The sequence below is a fragment of the Prunus mume genome, linkage group LG2 (genome assembly GCF_029339155.1).
Source record: "Prunus mume cultivar Tortuosa linkage group LG2, ASM2933915v1, whole genome shotgun sequence".
Classification (NCBI taxonomy): domain Eukaryota; kingdom Viridiplantae; phylum Streptophyta; class Magnoliopsida; order Rosales; family Rosaceae; genus Prunus; species Prunus mume.
In genome coordinates this window covers 26291623-26310866 of record NC_142699.1, presented here as the reverse complement: position 1 = coordinate 26310866, position 19244 = coordinate 26291623, and the positions used below count along the sequence as shown (strand labels likewise).

Genomic DNA, 19244 nt, shown 5'->3' with positions numbered 1-19244 from the left:
TGAAGCCCAATGTCTAGATTTTATGGACCAACCAAAGTTGTCAAACAAGTTCTTGTATGTTGTATTAATTCTAAAATTTTATAATTATGTAATCGAGTGAAAAATAACATTAATTTGTATAATAACAGCATTAAGTTTGAATTCCATGACACCTTGATAAAGTGTCTGTGTGAAACCCCCCCTCCTCTTATAATTTAGACTATGACTTGTATTAAAAAAAAAAGAAAAAAGTTCTATTTTGCTCACGCTTCTATATTATGTTGTGTTTATTAATCTACGATGAACAAAACAAGAAAAATAATGGAACCAAAGAGTATGCCCAACCCATTTTCTTAGAGGGTTTGCAAGGTGTAGGGTGGGACTTTAACTATCTGTTTCTTACAATATGCATTTTTCTACCTCTCCGTGTGTAGTGTGCACATAAGAAATTTGTTAGCTTGATTCAGCGTCGGAGTGTTTTCTTATAGGTACCCCTTTCATTGGTGGCAATCGAAGATGGTGTCTGGCTTCTCAACATTGATTACGGGATTTACTTGTTGGCCCAAGAGCTTCGGCATTATTAATGGAATTGCTAGGGGGCTCCAGAAGCAGCGATTCCATTCCAACTTTATCCAACACTTTGACCAAGCAGTCCACTTCTAAGTCCTTCCATCTTCGTTCGTCCATCTGCAAGAAAGAATTAATGACATGAAGAAATACAACTACATCTGTATACAATATATCAATTAAACCAATTTTTTTAATTTAAAAAAAACCATAAATTTCAAAATAATAGAAAGAGGATAAACCTGGGAAAACAAGCACTTGGTAATCCTTTTATAATAAGAACAACTCCTTCGTTGTCGGAGGCAACAAGACAAAAGCGATGCTCAATCGCTAAACATCAGAACAGAAAACACAGAACAATCTTCACAACTAGCTCTTCCATCTCTTCACAATGTTAGAAGAGGCCGAAGAGCAAATCTTCCGCTTCTATTAATAATTAAAAAAAAAACTATAATTAGTATAGAGTGCTTGTGTTGTGCCAAATGAAATTATAGTTCAACTTTCTGATTTGGCCACTGTGATTGTCATTCTTGAAGGTAAATGTCCCCTGTCTGAATGAATGGTTAATAGAGTTCTGGTTCATCATCTTTCTTGGATGTTTTTCATCACTTTTTGTGATACTTATTATTTTATAGATGCCTAAATATATAGCAATAGAAACTTCATTTTGATGCCTTAATAGTGACTGGTTGAAGGGCTTGCGGACGTGTTAAGCCGCCGCACTTTTTCTGTTGCGGTGGAGATAGGGGACAAGTTGAAATTGAAGTTGCCTTCTGCATAGAGCACTCAACTGTAGTAGACTCGCAGCATATCTCAGATTTTGAAGAATTGAAATGAAGCTTTTCTTTTGCTGCTAAAAATGAAGCCCTCTGTTGAGATTGTTCTGTTTCCCAATCTATGGTTTACTATCAAATGCTTCTTATTGTGCCAAAACTAGCATCACTGAACTTGTTTACCACCTAGCAGAGGCTGCCTTAATTCTTTTTAGAATTTAATAAGCATAAACCATGCGAAAAATTGCGTATTTATAGTTGGTCTTACATTCCTTAATCTTATAATGAAATCAAGATAGGAACTTATAACAAGCCCTTATTAGAGTAACAATGTCCAAAAACACAAGATGAACACCACACCACACTCAACAAACATAATTGCTCATTAGTGTTGTAAATATAACAAAGATGAGATATCACTTTGTACAATCAAATAGTTCTACATTCTCGTCGCCAAAATCATTGAACATCGCGCAAATCATTGAACATATCATCCAACATCTCATCCCACATCTCATCATCAAACGGGTTTTGTGCACTAAGAGGAAGAGGTATATCATCACGAAAAGGAAATTTAAAACCCTCGCACATAAATGTACTAATATGAGACGCAAACTTTGATATTTCATTGTCGTTCTCATCAAAACCAAAACAATCTCTGGCGTCCAACATCACCAGATCTTTGCACCCGCTTAGCAATGTGACAAGACTATCATGATAAACTTTTGCACCCTTCAAATTTAAATACGTGATATTGGGCACCAACTTCGCAATTGACAACGCATGATGTTCATCAACATAGCCTTTGGACAAATCTAAACCATAAAAATTCTTGCAATGTGTTTGTATAATTGCAAGTATTTGCGCCAAATTTAAGCATGCACCCAATGATAACACCTCCAAATTTTTCCACTTGCCAATAAACTCTAGGTTCGTGTTATCGCTGTCCAGTAACTTTAGTGGTAAACTCAAAGTCACAAGGCCAGGACACCTGCACACATTCCATTTCCACAACAAAATGCTAAATTTACATTTACAAGGAAAATTAAACTACACTTGGATTGGAATTTTGAAAATTAACTTAAATGAAAAACTTACACATTTGCAGCAAATTCAAAGGCTTCTACTGTGCAGCATTTGGGAAGCTTGAGCACAGTAGCATTTCCGCTGCTCCGATTGATCACAAACTTTAGAAAAGCGGTGACAGAGCAACGATCCCTATCAATTTGATACTCACTCGCAAATCTGTCCATAGGATTTTAAAAATTCGGACATTTAGACACGTCCCAAGGCCAGACTTTAATACGTTCGTTGTCCGGGAAAATGAGAGATTGCCAGCATGAAGGATTGAGGGTCGCCTTGTGCCATGACTTGCACGCAAAAGGGACATCCAAAAGCAGTGACTCCATTCCAACTTTCTCAAACACTTTGACCAAGCAGTCCATTTCCAAGTCCTCCCATCTTCGTTCGTCCATCTGCAACAACGATTTAATATAACTATATATGTATACAATAAATTAATTAAACACCAAATTAATAGAAAAAAAAAACCATAAATTTCAAAAGAATACAAAGAAACCTGGGAAAACAATCTTATGGTAATCCTTTTCCTATATAATAAGAACAAACAAGAGAAATAATTGATGGAGTGTTGGATAATTGTTCATTCAACAAGCACTTTCTGCATTCCAACGACAAAAAGTGGGAAACTAGTTACTAGTCCAGCAATGATATAGAGGCACTACTTCACAAGGAAGCAATTCTAGTATTTACTTTGTGGTGTTTGAGCCGTATCTACTTTCTATTAGACTTCACAACAAAATTAATTATTTTTCAGTGGAGAAAATTTAACGAAGAAGAATTTGTAGTTCCAAGTAATTAAAATCTATAATTATTTCAACATTACAACTGAACAAAATAACTAAAAGAAAGGAAATAATTTAAACAAAATATAGGAACAATTACAAGCCCTCATGAAAATAACAATCAAATAGTTAATATTTCATCATCGTTCTCATCAAAACCAATACAATCCCTGACGTCCAACACCACAAGATCTTTGCAGCCGCACAGCAATGTGACAAGGCTATGCCGACTAATGATTGCACCTTTCAAGTTTAAGTACTTGATATTAGTCACCAACTTGACAATTGCCAATGCCTCACGTTCAAGAATTAAGGTCATGGACAAATCTAAACCGTAAAAATTCTTGCAGTGTGCTTTTATAAGGGCAAGTATTATCACCAAATTTAAGCTTGAACCCAATGACACCACCTCCAAATTTTTCCTCTTGCCAATCAGCTCTGGGTTCATGTGTTCACTCTCCAATAATCTTAGGGGTAAACCCAAAGTCACAAGGCCAGGACACCTGCACACATTACACAATAAAATGCTACTTTTACAGGAAAAATTAAAATATACTTGGCTTGGGCAGTTAGACAGAGCAGTAAGCAACCCACCCTTGCATCCAAGTTCAAATCATCTTATCCGTTGTTAGATTAATTTAAAGTAATTTAAATAAAAATATATAGACTTATGAGTTTCGAAAATTAAGTTCGGTTAAACAAGTGAAAATGAGAACAAGTTAAAAGGAAACTTACACATTTGCTGCAAATACAAAGGTCTCTACTGTGCAGCATTTGGGAAGCTTAAGCGGAACAGCAGTTCCGCTGCTCCGATTGATCACAAACTTTAAAAAAGTGGTGACAGAGAAACGATCCCCATCAATTTGAAACTCACTCGCAAATCTGTCCATAAGATTTTGAAAATCAGGACATTCAAAATCATCCCAAGGCCAAATCTCAGTACGTTCGTTGTCTGGAAATATGAGACATTGCCAGCATGAAGGATTAAGGGTTGCTTTGTACCATGACTTGCACACAAAAGGGACATCCAAAAGCACTGACTCCATTCCAACTTTCTCGAACACTTTCACCAAGCAGTCCATTTCTAAGTCCTGTCATCTTCGGTTGTCCATCTGCAAGAGTATGACAAGGAATTAAAAGAAAGATCGAGCACTAAGACAAAAAGATTACTAAATAATAAACAGAAACCTGGGAAAACAATCACCTTAAGTTGAAGAATGCAGGGCTGAATGCATATGGTAATCATTCATAATAAGAACCAACAAGAGAAATAATTGATGGGGTGTTGGAAAATTGTTCATTCAGTAAGGACTTGCCGCATTCAAATGCAGTGCATGCTCTGGATGTTCAAAAGGACTTTTCCCATTCCAATGCAGTGCATGCTCTGTAGATTCAAAAGGACTTTCCACATTTCAATGCAGTGCATTGGTTTCGGAGGCTGATTAGGGCTACGCACAGTTTGATTAACCAGACCAAGTGCTTAGAACTGCCTACCAAACTGAAACCGATCAAGTCGATGAAGGAAATTATGGGACCAACATCGACCCGCCACTCTCATCTACCGACCACACAGTTGGTTCATGACCAAGCAAATGGTTTGATGCAGGTCGGTTTCAGCGAAGAAAGAGAGGGAGAAGAAAGAGGAAGAAAGGTTGAAGTACTAATAATGCATTATTGCAATACTTAATTGATAAGTTTGTATCTGTACAATTCAATGTAATAGCAGAAGCTATGATTAGTGACAAAAAATTCAGACTGATATAATAGCACAAGATATGCTTACTAGATTTATCAAGACATTCCTACAATATGTATTCATAATGAGATAAGCAATGTCTATTGCTGTAACATGATTTTGCATTAAAGAAATAAATGCTAGTGAAATATAGAAGAAGATTACATCGTGGGGTATTTTGATTGCATGGAAAATTCCTCTGGAGGCAATTCAATCCAGGAAGACTGTAAACACAGAGAACAATTATTATTTACAATAATTAAACTGTAGTGGAAGAATCCATTAAACTGCAAAAGTGTAATAGCAATCACTTTATGTTTGAACTATCGGTCCAAAAAGAGGGTATTTCGATTCAACTCACGTTATGTTTGAACTGTCAAATGTGAAGTTGTTGACCACTAAATTCTTGCATAAAATCATTAATCAATCCACATATGAAGATGAGAATTTCGTGTTCAAGATCTCAACATATCAGTACTTCAAATCCATCCCTTCTAATTTATTGAATTTCATTCATGTGGTATTATATATGCACAATGAAGGTGATTTGGACCATAAAAATGAAGGTGAAAGATAGAAAGGAGACATACAGTTGCAATATTGTGGTTACCCATGGGGGAAAGCTTCCTGAGAAATAGTTGCAAGACAAATCTCTGCACATAACAATACAGAATGAGAAGGCACAAAAATGCATGAAAGTTCAAAGGAATTTAAGTAAGAAAAAGGCTGCCAGGATGCTCGTGCACACACAGAGAGTATTGGTTTCATTGCCAGTACATATAGCATAGTTTTATGACATTAGTCTGAAGTTGATTGCTCTTTTGGCTTGGAAGAGGTCCAGACAGACTATTGTTTCCAAGAAATCTGGCCATATCAATTATAGGACGCACCCAGGAAAAAAAAAAAAAAAAAAAAGAAGAGACAAGAAAAAGGTGAGATGAACGACTAAGTTTCTGAGCAGGAAATTCAATGGCATAAGTACAGAAAAGGGGAATAATGAAGGCAGGCCTTATTACAAATATGTAAGAGAACTCGTGTTGAACAAAGAACTTGGGAGTTCGCCTGTTAAATTGTTGAAACCCAGATCCCTGCTGCATGAGTGATAAGTTAGAGGAACAATTAGAATGATAAGAAAATTAATTTGTATCTTTGGGATTCAAGCTTATATATCTGCTGGAACGTACAGTATCTGTATACGTTGATATTCTCCAAAATTAGTAGGGATGCTACCATTGATTAATGTATTCCGTAGAACTCTGTTACACCACCAAAAAAATTAGTGGACAAGTAAATGGAGTAAGATTTTCAATTTGAAAAGGAAAACGAAGTTTGATCACAGTGCGTGAATGAATGAGGTGTTAACTTACAAATCAGTTAAGTTCTTCAAATTTCTTATGAAATCAAGAGACGAGATCACATTATATATATCACTGATTCGCCTTCATTATCATACACAAACATAAATGATGCCCAGTAAATGGAGAGAGAGAGAGAGAGAGAGAGAGAGAGAGAGAGAGTTTCAAATGTATGAAGCATTTGCCCTTACAGAGATTCCAATGAAGTCAGTTGAGAAAAACTGGTTGGTATTGGGCCTTCAAAAGAGTTCCCTTGAAATCTCCTACAAAAACATTTGAGATGCTTGTGAATAAAAGACCCATCTCAGCCATACAGATCTACTTTCATAAGCTGCAGAAGGTTCAAAGTTTGCCATACTTACAAAGAAGTCAGTTTTCTCCAATTCCCAATGAAAGAAGGTATCTTTCCTGAGAAAGGATTGTCTGATGCATAGCTAAAATTCAAAAAGTTGACTCATAGTAAGCTCATCCCAGAATAGAAATCTCAAAGTACTGAATAAACAAAAAACTTACAGGATTTTCATGTTGATGAGCTTAGCAAATGTTGAAGGAATTTGTCCACCGAGTCCACAGCTGTCCATGTAACTCTGAAAATAATAAACTGATTGCTACCAATTTCATACGATAAATGCATTCCTTGCTCATCGATAATGAATTAACAAATAAACCGCTCCTTTAAGAGAAAATAATTACACATTGCAACATGTGATTCAAATTCGATGAGTTAAATGTAGCACTCACAATAGCCCGAGATTGATTAAGTTACCAAGTTCTGGAGGGAGTGTTCCGGAAAATTATTTGATCCAAAGGATCTGCAACAAGTCATGTTGAAGAGGTATAACTCACTTGGGAGTCTATGCTTCACTACTTACAATACTGTCAACGCAGGCATACTGCCGATGAATGCCGGTAGGGGACCGGTGAAATAGTTCAGATCAAGTTTCCTCCAAGAATTGAAACAAAATGCAATGACCAGCGATTAATCTCTGAGTATAAAAAATATTCGTGACAATTTTGAACGGTAAGAAACCTGTGTCTTTTATATGAAAATGTTAAGTGCGATAAACCAAACAACAGAGAAGGGGGTTGGAAAAACTTCATACAAAACGGCCAGATATCTTAAAGCCTCAAATTCTTTTGGAAACACCCCTCGTTTGTTCAGAGCATGAACTCAACTGGAAAGAAAGACGATTGAGCAGTTAGGCACTTAATATTGAAATTGATATATCAGGCATGTTCTGCTTAGTTTTCTAAACTTGATAATTAATTGATTTGATACAGTCAACAACACAAGACTAAAGAATATGAGAGAGAGAGAGAGAGAGAGAGAGAGAGAGGCTGGATTATTCTCTGGCTTTTCAAACTCGCTTCCATTGATGGCAAATCCAATGCATTGCTCTCATTCACTGATAGGCAGGGTTTGCATGTCCCATTGCTTGAATATTAATTAGATCAACGCCGTCACTGCATTCTCAATTCAATCACTGCGTACACATCACATAACGTATTTATGCTATACCTGAAAGATGGTTAGTACCTTCAGATGGATCGGTAGTAGCATTTTGAGCCATGGACACATGAAACTAGAAGCAGCTGAGAAAGCATAGATTGCAAAAGAAGCCAAAGGATGCTGAAAGAGGCCATTGTTGTTTCAGACTTTCAGTCAATCGCAGTGTTCGAAAAATCTGCCTAGGCGGGCGGCTAGGTGGCTAGGCAGTCGCTAGGCACGCTCGAGGCGGCTAGGCTGTCACTAGGAAGGCGCTAGGCGGTTAGGCGGTTGCTAGGCGGGCGCTAGGCGGGCGAGAGGATGCTAGGCGGTCGCTAGGCGGCTAGGCGGTAGCTAGGCGGCTAGGCGGTAGCTGGGCGGGCGCCTAGGCGGGTTGGGTCTTTTTTCGTTGCCGAATCTGGAGGACGAAGCAGCCGAAACCAAAGACAACAAATCGAAGCTTGAGTTGATAGAGAAGTGAAATGGCTTGACTGCGAGTGCAAGCTTCGTGTTCTTCTGGAGTATATTTAATGAGTATAGCCGTTCGGCTATACTTTTAAAATGTTCGAATGTCTTTGAATCGACTATAAAGAAACAAGGCCTTATTGGATATTTTGGACGACAAAATGTCAAATTGTCAGGGATGATGAATTGCTAAGCAGTTTGATGATGTGGAAACTAAGCCTTGCTAACGTCATCATAGAATCGATTTTTCAACACTGAATAAAATTTCTTTTAACTGAATTATATAAATTCACAGTTTGAGATGCAAATCAATGATCAATTGAAATTTTCCTCATACTTGTATAGAATATTGAGAAGCCTTTTGGTGTTGTCAGTGCTGAATTTAGGAAGAAGAAAACAGGTGAAATGTTGTTGTCAAATTGGTGCTTCTCCCTATACACTCAATAAACTGTGAACAACTTTAAACCAACAATTCAGTGTTCCAATTTACAAATTTTGCTCATGTTTATAGTTCAAAGAGTTTCACATGCAAACAATGCTCAATAGCATCTCTCCTCAGACTGATTCCAATTCGAAAAAGTTGTTAAAAGCCAGAAGATTCAATTGCTTAACCTTTAGATCGTAACATGATACAACTGGTTCATGAAAAAATAATCTAAATCAAGAAAAAAAAAGTTGATTATTTAAGTCAATTCTTCAAAATAGCACTCCTCATCATAATTGCATTCATCATCATAATTGTATCAAATTATGCCTTCCTCAAATGCAGGTGCATAACCCTGATTTTACACATGAAGAAAAAGATCAGATGAATCAAATTCAGTATCTATTAAAGTTCAGGCAATTACTCGCAGAGAGATACCTCCATTTTCTAAAACCTATCAGGATTTTTAACTAGGAACTACATTGCAAAATCATTATAAAATGACCAAAAAAAAAAACTTTGAACCATATAACTACCCCATTAACTGCCCAATTAGTTAACTGATCATTCATGTAAACCACCAGATTGATTTTCAGATATCACAGTTTCATGTCTTAATCCATGCTTAATAATAATATACCATCTTCCAAAGATTATTCTTTTATGTATTAAGTTCTATCCTGGAGTAGTTTGTGTGACTTGGATATACCTTTATTCCATTAAACAGGAATTTGGTGTCTGCGCACTAACCAGACATTAAGAAAACAAAAAATATATTGAACAAGTAACATCATTTGACAATCGAAATTAAACGTGCCATTAGATTTGATTGGCTTTTAGTCGCTTGTAGTCTGTGCATCAGTGAACAAGACCTTGGATGTTGACAGAACATAATATGGGATTTGCAAAGCATGAATTAAGCAAAATTGATTCTAAAATAAGACATATAAAAGATGCTTACAAGCTCTTCATTTAATTTATCCAAAGCTTCATAGTTGATTTTTGCACCAGCCTCTGCAAGAACAAAATGTCACATTAGTATCTGTTAAATAAATTATAAGTAGGACAATCAACATTGCAGGAAAATTTAAGGACCAAAAATCCCATAAACCAGTTTATTATTAACTTACATTCTTAGTATCCATCACAGTAGAAACTTTGACAGCCTTTTCTGGCTTTTTAGCAGGAGCAGCTTTCTTGGCCATTCTGGCTCGTTTTCTACTCTTTCCCTGCCAATTTTATAGTTGCACATAGAGATCAATACATAAGACTCAATGCTGGCAGTAAAACATACACAAATAATTGAAAGATCAAAAAATAAGTCAAATGCAAATAAGATTGAAGTGAAAACTTTCAACACAGTATGCAGTGTGTGACTCAAATAACAGCTCAGAACTAGGCAAGAACTCCACGCTGGATGAGACTTCCAAGCCTATGCTTCAGATCACAATGCACATATGACATGCAGCAAACATAAACTCAAATAACAGCTCAGAACTAGGCAAGAACACCAAGCTGGATGAGACTTCCAAGCCTATGCTTCAGATCACAATGCACATATGACATGCAGCAAACATAAACTCAAATACAAGAAACGAGGTCAGTTTTAAAAGTGAAGAATTCCTGCACAATCACAGAGCTAAGGAGAATGAAGAGGCAAATAATGCAGGGGATGATAATCATGATTAACTACATACATAACCTCAATGATTTTTAATCTAAAGACTCAAAAGCCAAAAATATAGATAACAAATAAAAAGAAACCATGGAACAAACAGAAACTAAGAAAGCCCCTAGCATTGCACCGAATCCTTGTGAACACACATGATAAAATTTATGGATTTCCAAAGGCATTACCTTATCATAGTCCTTGTTCATTGCTTCCCAAATCATTATTTTGAACAGTGCCGCCTGCTTGCTGTTAAGGTACCCAACAACCTACAAACCACAAGCATCATGCCTTCCATGTCAAAATTCCAAAAATAAAAAATTGAAGCAACAATGATATACAAATCCAAATCAAAGACAGCACTTTACTGATAAGTCTAGACCAAGCACTATATACCAAGTGGCTATGATGGAAGTGATCTTGAAGAAAGCTGATGGATCATGGGCAGGGGGTAACTTTCAGTTTCAGGATCACTGCTATTGTCTGTCATTAATTTTTACCCTCTATTTTCAAACACAGAAAATGTGGTAGATTGTCATGAACCAAGAACAAAACTTTTCACAATAACCATGAAAGGATATTCCAAGAGCATTGATATGTAGATTAAATTCAAATCATCATTGAGGAATTTGAGCATCTACCTTCTATTCATCAACGTGAGAAAAATGGGCAACCACGATTCAAACTCAAGAAAAGCAAGAGCAATATACCTCTGGTTTTTATTTTCAAAAATAGTACAGGCGCGCGGCTATACTATGTTTGACTTAGCATAGATATAATCACCAAAACCTGCAACACATGATCATGAACACTTCAATGGAGAAATTGATGGTACGGAGCTTAGGCACTGATTCGAGTAGCTTAGATCACTTAAAATTTTTTTTTTAAAAAAATTACTTGCGCACGGCTACTATTTTGGGGGAAAAACATAGTATAGCCGTTCGGCTATACTATTAATAAATAAAAAATACCCGACTAGTACATTAGGGCCATGTCTGACCAGTATAGCCGTTCGGCTATACTATTTACAAATTTAAATCAGGGACCGGCCTAGCCCTTCAGCGCCCACGCGCGAAAACAAGTATAGCCGCGCGGATATGCTAATTTTTGTTTAAAATGCCCGGGTATAGCCGAATGGCTATACTGTTTTGAAAAATGCGCAACCAGGGTATAGCCATATTCGGCTATATTATTTGCTATTAAACAAATGTCAAACTCTTCCTTCAAAATTATAAAAGGCCATATGAGTCCACGAATATGGCAAATCACAAAATATCACAAAATTGCACTCTCATCACACACACACGTAGGAAACACATGGCTGCACATACGAGAGAGAGAGAGAGAGAGAGAGAGAGAGAGGAGTTTTATGCAAAGTGTGAGAGGGTGGGGAGGAGGGATGGTGATGCGATGGGTTTTGGGTGGGCGGAGGAGGCTGGTGCGCAGTAAGGGTTTAAAGTTGTTAGAAGGGGCGGCAAGAAATGAGAAGAAAATCTGTAAGCATTCATTAACTCTCTCTCTCTCTCTCTCTCTCTCTCTCATTGCAGGTGTATATATTCGTAGCAGATGAAAAGCAGAGGCTTCTAGATTACGAAAAATCCATAGTCTGCATTACGAAAAATCGGCCTAGGCTGCCTGGGCGGGGCTAGGCGGCTCTAGGCGGCTCTAGGCGGGTCTAGGCGGCGCTAGGCGGATCTGGGTGCCAGGGTGGGTCTGGTTCTTTTCTTTTGTTCTTTAAGCCCATTATCAAGCATACGAGCATATCTAAAGGAGCCTATTACTCCCAGGTTTCACGTTCTTTTCATTTTGTTGGATTATCTTCTTATGACTAAACATAATTGATCTGCTAGGTGCACTTTCTGCTTATGATAATTAAGTTTTGGTTATTAATGAATCTGGAAATTCTGATATGCTTTAATGCAACTCTAGTAAAAGGAATATATAGTATACAACCAGAAAAACGTACAAGGAAAAGTCTTAAACTGTTAGGGCTGTGCATCTAAAATAATTGACTTCAGAAAAACTATCAGGAATAGAAATAAGGAGAATTGAAGCTGTCTAACAGGGTGTATAAATGAATTGGCTTGATTCTAAAGATTGAAGTAGCATATAGCTTTGTTTTTTTGGGTGTTGTAGCAAGAGCACTTGTTACAGAATTTTTTTTCACATGGTAAAGAAAGATAATTTCATCACTAAAGAAAATAAAATATGAGATGAGCACCTACATGCCATCAAAGTTAAATTTCCCTACAGATTTAACTAAAGTTTCAGTGATTATGTTTAAAGAAAGATTTTGTATTGGTTGAATTGCCAAAGCACTTCTTCGAATACTACATCTTAAATATTCAAGGCTAAATGATCAAAATGGCATTATGAAGTTTTCCTTTCAAATGAGGACTAGTATGGTTCAATTCATAATGGCACAAGATAAGACATCATGTGGTTTAGTCTTGTGATCTAGTTTTCATAAACAGGTTGTATTCTCCTCAAAAGTGAGAATATAGCATACATACAGTTGTGGGAATAAAGATGTTTTAAATGATAGCCTAAAAGAAACTTGAGCTTTAACCTTGTTAAAGAACATCAGTTTTTAAGAACTCTATTCATTTAAATCCTCTGCAGTTTGTTTCAAGAATATCATATTGTTTTTTGTTTAAAGAACAGTGACTTATTTGGTTTAGTTTTCAAGTGGTATAAAGTACATACAGTTTGGACACATAAGTATTTCAAAAGCACTCAAGGTACATGTCAGTTCTCATAATTTTGGTTCAGTTTTCAGTTTTGAAATCTCAAGATATGATGTCTGTTTGGATATCTCTTGTGTAGAATTGCATGTAAATTTGTATTGAATTTTTGGTGGATTTATAAAGTTGATACAGATGCACATAACTTTCCTGACAGATTCTGGACTATGAGTAAATATTAATGAATGACTCATCTGAAGCTTTTCACATGACCTGTAGCTTTTGCACGATGAACGTATATGTGTCTTCTCATAGACTGCAAATTTTCGTGGTTATTGAATATGGATTTTAATTTTGGCAAATTTTTAAGTAACTTTAATTTTGGAAACCATTAGGAATGGTTGGCTAACTGAATTGGTTCAAGATTCTCTTCAGGGTTTCAACATTGAAACAATAGAGAATTTCATGCTCTTAAATAGGAATTAATATGGTTTGTTAATTTCTTTAAAGATTTCTTGTGAATGTAGGACATAATTTGTGGTATTACAGTTGCTAACATCACAGTTTATGCATAAAGTTTTATCCCTTGACCACTGAATGACATTCACAGAAAGAATTTTCTTATTTGATAATTTTTGGGAGTCTTATGTATGCACGAGTTTGTAATAGGCCAGGCTTGGCATTTGTCATCAGTGTGTTAAGTAAATTCTGGTCCAATGTTGGAAACGCTCATTGGAATGCAGTAAAGAAAGTGTTTTAGGTATCTGTAAAAGGCAAAGAGTAACATGCTGGTTTAAAAGAGAACTAAAGATTTTTGCAGGATGTCCTGAAGTACGTCGACCTCTAGTAATGTATTCTTGTTGGATGAAGGGGCAGTTTATTGAAAGGAGTCAAGGAAGAAACAGTTGCAGTTCTATTGTAATAATACAGGAGCAGTTTTATTCTAAAGAAACAATAAAAGATCTGTGGGTACCAAGCATTTTCTTGATGGTTAAAGAAAAGATCAAGGAGAGGCATCTCAAGATAGATTACAAAGATACAAAGTCTATGGTTACATATCCACTTACTAAAGCTGTGCCAGTAGATGTTTTAAGAGCCATGTTGAAAGGATGAGGATTTTGGCAAGCATTCATTCAACAAACTTGATTAGTTCATATCTTGATGGCGTTCCATGTAGATGAAAGATTTGTGTACATGTTGAAAGGATGGGGAATGTTTTTAAGTTTAAATGAACATTACTCCCTCTGGTCTTGCATAAAGTACTTTCATCTGACAGGAATTTGATTATAGGACTTTGTTGTTGTGAACTCATGGCCATACAATACAACTGCGTTTGAGCTATAGATTGAGTGTTAGCCCTAGTGGGAGACCGTAAGCATAAATAAGGGCTTTACACTCATCCTAGTGGATTACAACTCAAATGCAGAAGTAGAGTCCATTTATAATTCACCTTGTTGCTCATACAGGTGCTGATACAAGAACAAATTTAAAAGCTTAAATGAATTAGACTTTTCACTTGAGGTGGTGTAATATTTCAATAATTTTTTTCTGTTCTTTGGTGGGTTGGTGTTGTGTTCCTATGTGCAAGAGGAGGAGGAGACACATCTTTTTTTTTTTTTTTTGTTCTGTCAGCAAACAAGAGGGCATGATCAAATGTCAAAATCTATAACAGAAATGCAATATCCAAAGAATGAAGAGCAGTCCAACCAAGAGGAACCATCAATGGATGAATTTTGAATGCATAAAGATTAATCAAGTTTCATGCGGAGTTGGCAGAGGGGAGGAATTGTCATCGTTGTCGTTGGTGTGGTGAGGTGAACATGTCGTTTGAGAGAGAGCCAAGAGAGGAGAATAAGGCGGGAAGCATGGAGAGGAATGGAATTAGAGGCATGGGATCTCTTCTTCTACGGAACTGACTTGTGCTTCCCAATTTCAATCTCAAGCTCAAATTTGCAGCAAAATTTTTTCAATTTTGGGTTTCAGACGTTCAGTCAATCGCAGTGTTTGAAAAATCGGCCTAGGCGGCTAGGCGGGTTGGCTCATTTTTTGGTACCGAACCTAGAGGACGAAGCAGCCGAAACCGAGGAAAACAAATCGAAGGTTGAGTTGATAGAGAGGCGAAATGGCTGTGACTGCAAGTGCAAGCTTAGTGTTCATGTTGAATATATTGAAAGCGTATAGCCGCGCGGCTATACGTTTAGAATATTTGAATATACTAATATATAAAGAGAGTAGCCGAACGGCTATACACGGCTGCTATACTCTTTAACTATACAATTTTTTCATATCATTTAAGGGTTTAGGGCTAAAATACCACTTTAGCCCATTGGGCTACAGTTATTTCTTCAATTATTTTATTTATACAAGCGACGTTGGGGAATGAGAATTTAAATTCTTTTTGATACATTCCATTCAAATATGTAAAATGTTGCTACTGGGGTGTGGATGGGGGGTGAGGGTGAGGGTGAGCTAGCCATCAGAAGGGAATATGCATGGTTCAATTCCCCAAGTCTTCTCCGCGTAGTCTTGGATTGTTCTGTCGCTGCTAAATATCCCGGATCCGGCTGTGCTAAGGATGCTCATCTGAGTCCACTTATTTGGATCCGCAAATGCTTTATCAACAGCAGCCTGTAGTCATATAGATTCAAATCCCATGCAGCATAGTAAGTTATACAACACCATACTTCCAAGTGCATATATATGCTTTGGGTTGGGACTGCCAAGTAAACAGAAATAATTACCTGAGCCTCTAAATAGCTCTCAAAATCAGAACCAAGCAAATAGAAGTCTTTACCACCGTCCACAGTATCACATAGAGATTGAAAATAGTCTTTAAAGCCGAAATAGCCATCTCGGACCATCCTACACATAATAAATATCACAGCAGAATTAGAACCTGGGGAAACAGTTCGCTCAGAACATTACACAATGGTAAAAAACGACACCAAACACATGCCCTCTAAAGAATCTGAAAATTCTGGACTGGTAACCCCAATCACTAACTGGCTAAGTGAGTATGATTGAAGTGACTGAAATTGCGTACCTTATAACACGTGCACATTGCAGTGGTATTTTAGAAGATCCTTCCTCACGCAATTTGGGAACTTCATGAATCTTTGCCCCAAACAAAAACTGGAGAAAGCAAATTCTAAGAGAATTATCATTGCTATACTACAAAAAAGTATATACTATATACCAATCTAAAATCTTGAAATAGTGAATACACAGATTCCATCTTGCAGAAGTTACAGCAAAAGAAAATTTCAGTTGGTCGACAATACTTGACATCACAATCAGCTAAGCTGAATACAACTACTTGTGACGCTTTCAGCTAGTGAGTTTTGATGAGAGCAACTCTGATTAAGGACAATACCACAAGAAAATACTTAAATAGGACATATTTCTTGAGAAAAAGTTGCGGCAGAAAAGAGTACAGAAATAATTAAATAGAAAGAAAATTGACTACATACCGTAAAGAAAACTAATTCCTCATTTGCAAGAGCTGCTTTGAATTCATTCTTTTCCAGTTTCTCTTTGATGAAATGTTGTAACTCCATAAAGAAAATTGGCCTAGGCGGTCGTGATTGTACATAATGGTGCAGTCCTCAACAATATAGCATATGCATTCATGGTTAGAAAACCTGCTAAATGAGGTAATACAAGCATCTGTCATGCAATTCTCAGTGTTTTACAACTAATATTTGGAGGCAGGAAGAGACAATCCGTTACATGTTTAAGTTTTGCAAAGATTTGTGGCTCAACATCTTCAAGATTGAAGTGATATATTTACACGTGCCTTCAGAGTTCTTGAAAATTAGAAAACCAACCACCAAAATTTGGAAACTACTCTATAAAAGTAAAGAGATATGCAAATATAAACAACAGCAGACTTAATGGCAGAAAACTATAAAGATGTATCATAGGAGTGGCCTCAGTGTCCTCCTAAGAACATTGAAGAAATATTTTCCTTTTCCAACACCTGTTACAGACCAATTAGCGAAGGACTTTTGATACATACCTCATGGTGAGAGCTTTTAAATTCTGCAAAGACTCTCTTGAACTGATGAAAAGCTCGATAGAAATAGGATCTGAAGTTAGGCCCAAGCGTCTTCAGCAGAGGGTCATCAGAAAGGTTGTTTATGAACCGCAAAACATCAGATTTGTTGAGTTAATGTGAGATTATATTTTGTAAAAAGCAAAATAGGTCAATTGTCGAAAACACTTGATGCTGTCAGTGCTGACGGGATTTAAATTCCCCGACAGTTCACAGATGGTCAGAATATTATATTGACTATATATCAACGTATCTGAAGTTCTGAACTACTACTACGAGTGTGGGATATCCAATATTACCTTCAAGAATGTGCATCTTGTGAATTGTCGTTGAACCCTTCAAGAACGAGCTCTAGGCGGGTGCTAGGCGGCTAGGCGGTCGTTAGGCGGCTGGGCGGTCTCTAGGCGGTCGTTAGGGGGCTGGGTGGTCTCTAGGCGGTCGCTAGGGGCCAGGCAGGCGGCTAGGCGTTAAAAATAGGAGTTTCACTAAAACACCCAAAATGGGGGCTGAAATTATAAAAAAACCCAACACCCAAAACACTTTATAAACACACCCAAAACCCATCATTACACACACTCAAAACCCATTTATAAACACACCCAAAAAATATACAATTGTTGATTTTGGGTGTGTTTCTATATTTAAATAGTGTTTGAGTTTTTTTAGAAATATATGTCTAGGATTGGGTTTATTTATAAATTTGTGTAAATGGTAATCAACATTTAAAGAGTATAGCCGCGCGGCTGTACGCTATATACAATTTTTTCATATTATTTTAAGGTTAAGGGCTAAAATACAAAAAAAAAAAAAAAAAAACATGAGAAGAAAGCTCAAACTGCACATCATATCTCACTGAAAAATCAACAAATTATTGTCCAACAACTTCTTATATTACCGTGACAAGAAGATGAACTAGGTGTGCACATTGCTAGAGGATGGTGATAGCTCCCTTTAGAAGGTATATGGTAGTTCTTTGTTAATAAGTTATAAAAATATGGAATGCAAAGTTTTTCCACATATAAAATCATATTCACCTCAATACAGTCATATCGATGGATAATGCCAAGTATATTAAGCAGCCGCCTTTTGTACTCGAGTATTCGCTTTGTGTGCACATCAAACATTGTATCTAAACTAACCTGCAGTTGAAAGTGACAAATTTCAGTGTAATCTATTAGACATAGCTTCAAGACAAAAGAGAAAAGATGAACATGATAGAAGTTCTAAGAACTTGTGATGAAAACTTCACACCACTCATTGCTTCAATGTACTCAGCGAGCCTCATTTTGTTAACCTTCTTAACCTACAACATGAACATATATACAACAGATTTAAATAATAATAATACAAAAGAAGAGCCAAAAGCTTAATATATTTTTGGTTCCTAAGCAGATATCAAGCCTAGAGAGTACCATCATCCATTATTATTGAAGGTCAGGATCTGCTGCAGAACAATCGCAAGCATATGTGATATTACGCAAAATGTAGCGAAGGAAGTTAGAACAGCCATTTTCCAAATTAAGCAAACATCTTATAATGAAATCAAGATAGGAACTTATAACAAGCCCTCATTAGAGTAACAATGTCCAAACACACAAGATGAACACCACACCACACCACACCACACTCAACACACATAATTGCTCATTAGTGTTGTAAATATATAAAAAAAACATGAGATATCACTTAGTACAATAAAATAGTTCTTCATTCCTCGTCGCCCAAATCATTGAACGCATCGCGCAAATCATTGACCATTTCATCCCACGTCTCATCCACATGCAAATGAAATGCGTATCCATCAACAGGAAGAACAAAATTGTCCATACCATGAAGAAATTCAGGAAATTCAGAACCCTCGCACATAAATTTACTAATATGAGATGCAAGCTTTGATATTTCATCGTCGTTCTCATCGAAACCAAAACAATCTACATCACCAGATCTCAAGACCATCCCGATTAACTTTTGCACCCTTCAAATTTAAGTACTTGATATTAGGCACCAACTTCACAATTGACAATGCCTCACGTCCATGAACAGAGCCTTTGATTCTTGCAATGTTTTTGTATAATTGCAAGTATTTTCGCCAAATTTAAGCATGAACCCAATGATAACACCTCCAAATTTTTCCACTTGCCAATCAGCTCTAGTTCGTGTGGTTGCTGTCCAATACACCTCCTGGTAA

General features: G+C 36.7%; 2 protein-coding genes and 1 long non-coding RNA gene across 8 annotated transcripts; all 3 read right to left on the bottom strand.

Annotated features, from left to right (window-relative positions):
- Nucleotides 1–1684: 1684 nt before the first annotated feature.
- On the bottom strand, nucleotides 1685–8242 carry LOC103324065 (F-box/LRR-repeat protein At3g48880-like). 6 transcript variants are annotated; one of them, XM_089047040.1, is made up of 17 exons: nucleotides 7812–8242; nucleotides 7378–7449; nucleotides 7016–7218; nucleotides 6788–6859; nucleotides 6637–6708; nucleotides 6466–6537; nucleotides 6287–6358; nucleotides 6104–6175; nucleotides 5936–6010; nucleotides 5708–5783; nucleotides 5510–5572; nucleotides 5085–5143; nucleotides 4187–4296; nucleotides 3920–4066; nucleotides 2899–3687; nucleotides 2418–2794; nucleotides 1685–2310 (listed from the first exon to the last, which is right to left on the bottom strand). In XM_089047040.1, the coding sequence occupies exons 4-13, from the start codon at nucleotides 6853–6855 to the stop codon at nucleotides 4269–4271; spliced, it is 657 nt and encodes a 218-aa protein (XP_088903166.1). In that variant the 5' UTR covers nucleotides 6856–6859; nucleotides 7016–7218; nucleotides 7378–7449; nucleotides 7812–8242; the 3' UTR covers nucleotides 1685–2310; nucleotides 2418–2794; nucleotides 2899–3687; nucleotides 3920–4066; nucleotides 4187–4268. The 6 variants fall into 6 exon arrangements, with proteins under 6 accessions (XP_088903166.1, XP_088903165.1, XP_088903167.1 ...); XM_089047039.1 differs by adding an exon at nucleotides 4389–4568 and having other exon boundaries at nucleotides 3920–4296; nucleotides 5936–6007; XM_089047041.1 differs by lacking the exons at nucleotides 5708–5783; nucleotides 5936–6010; nucleotides 6104–6175; nucleotides 6287–6358.
- A 1537-nt stretch (nucleotides 8243–9779) lies between these two features.
- On the bottom strand, nucleotides 9780–10943 carry LOC148919926 (uncharacterized). The gene is made up of 3 exons (XR_016124798.1): nucleotides 10715–10943; nucleotides 10507–10587; nucleotides 9780–9878 (listed from the first exon to the last, which is right to left on the bottom strand). It is a non-coding gene; the product is annotated as an uncharacterized LOC148919926 (long non-coding RNA).
- A 4316-nt stretch (nucleotides 10944–15259) lies between these two features.
- Nucleotides 15260–19012, bottom strand: LOC148919925 (alpha-glucan phosphorylase, H isozyme-like). Its single transcript, XM_089044492.1, has 8 exons — nucleotides 18812–19012; nucleotides 18288–18359; nucleotides 18091–18195; nucleotides 17021–17170; nucleotides 16473–16553; nucleotides 16046–16134; nucleotides 15744–15864; nucleotides 15260–15630 (listed from the first exon to the last, which is right to left on the bottom strand). The coding sequence occupies exons 1-8, from the start codon at nucleotides 19010–19012 to the stop codon at nucleotides 15472–15474; spliced, it is 978 nt and encodes a 325-aa protein (XP_088900618.1). The 3' UTR covers nucleotides 15260–15471.
- Nucleotides 19013–19244: the final 232 nt, after the last annotated feature.

What these genes read in the sequence shown, in the direction of transcription:
- LOC103324065 (XM_089047036.1), bottom strand. Translation starts at nt 4,266, where the DNA reads ATGGACTGCTTGGTGAAAGTGTTCGAGAAAGTTGGAATGGAGTCAGTG. An exon ending in TTTGTATTTGCAGCAAATGT is followed by an intron (nt 3,688 to 3,919) that starts GTAAGTTTCCTT and finishes TAATGTGTGCAG; the next exon opens with GTGTCCTGGCCTTGTGACTT.
- LOC148919925 (XM_089044492.1), bottom strand. Translation starts at nt 19,012, where the DNA reads ATGGTCTTGAGATCTGGTGATGTAGATTGTTTTGGTTTCGATGAGAAC. An exon ending in CAATGTGCACGTGTTATAAG is followed by an intron (nt 15,865 to 16,045) that starts GTACGCAATTTC and finishes TATTATGTGTAG; the next exon opens with GATGGTCCGAGATGGCTATT. An exon ending in AGAGCTATTTAGAGGCTCAG is followed by an intron (nt 15,631 to 15,743) that starts GTAATTATTTCT and finishes ATATGACTACAG; the next exon opens with GCTGCTGTTGATAAAGCATT.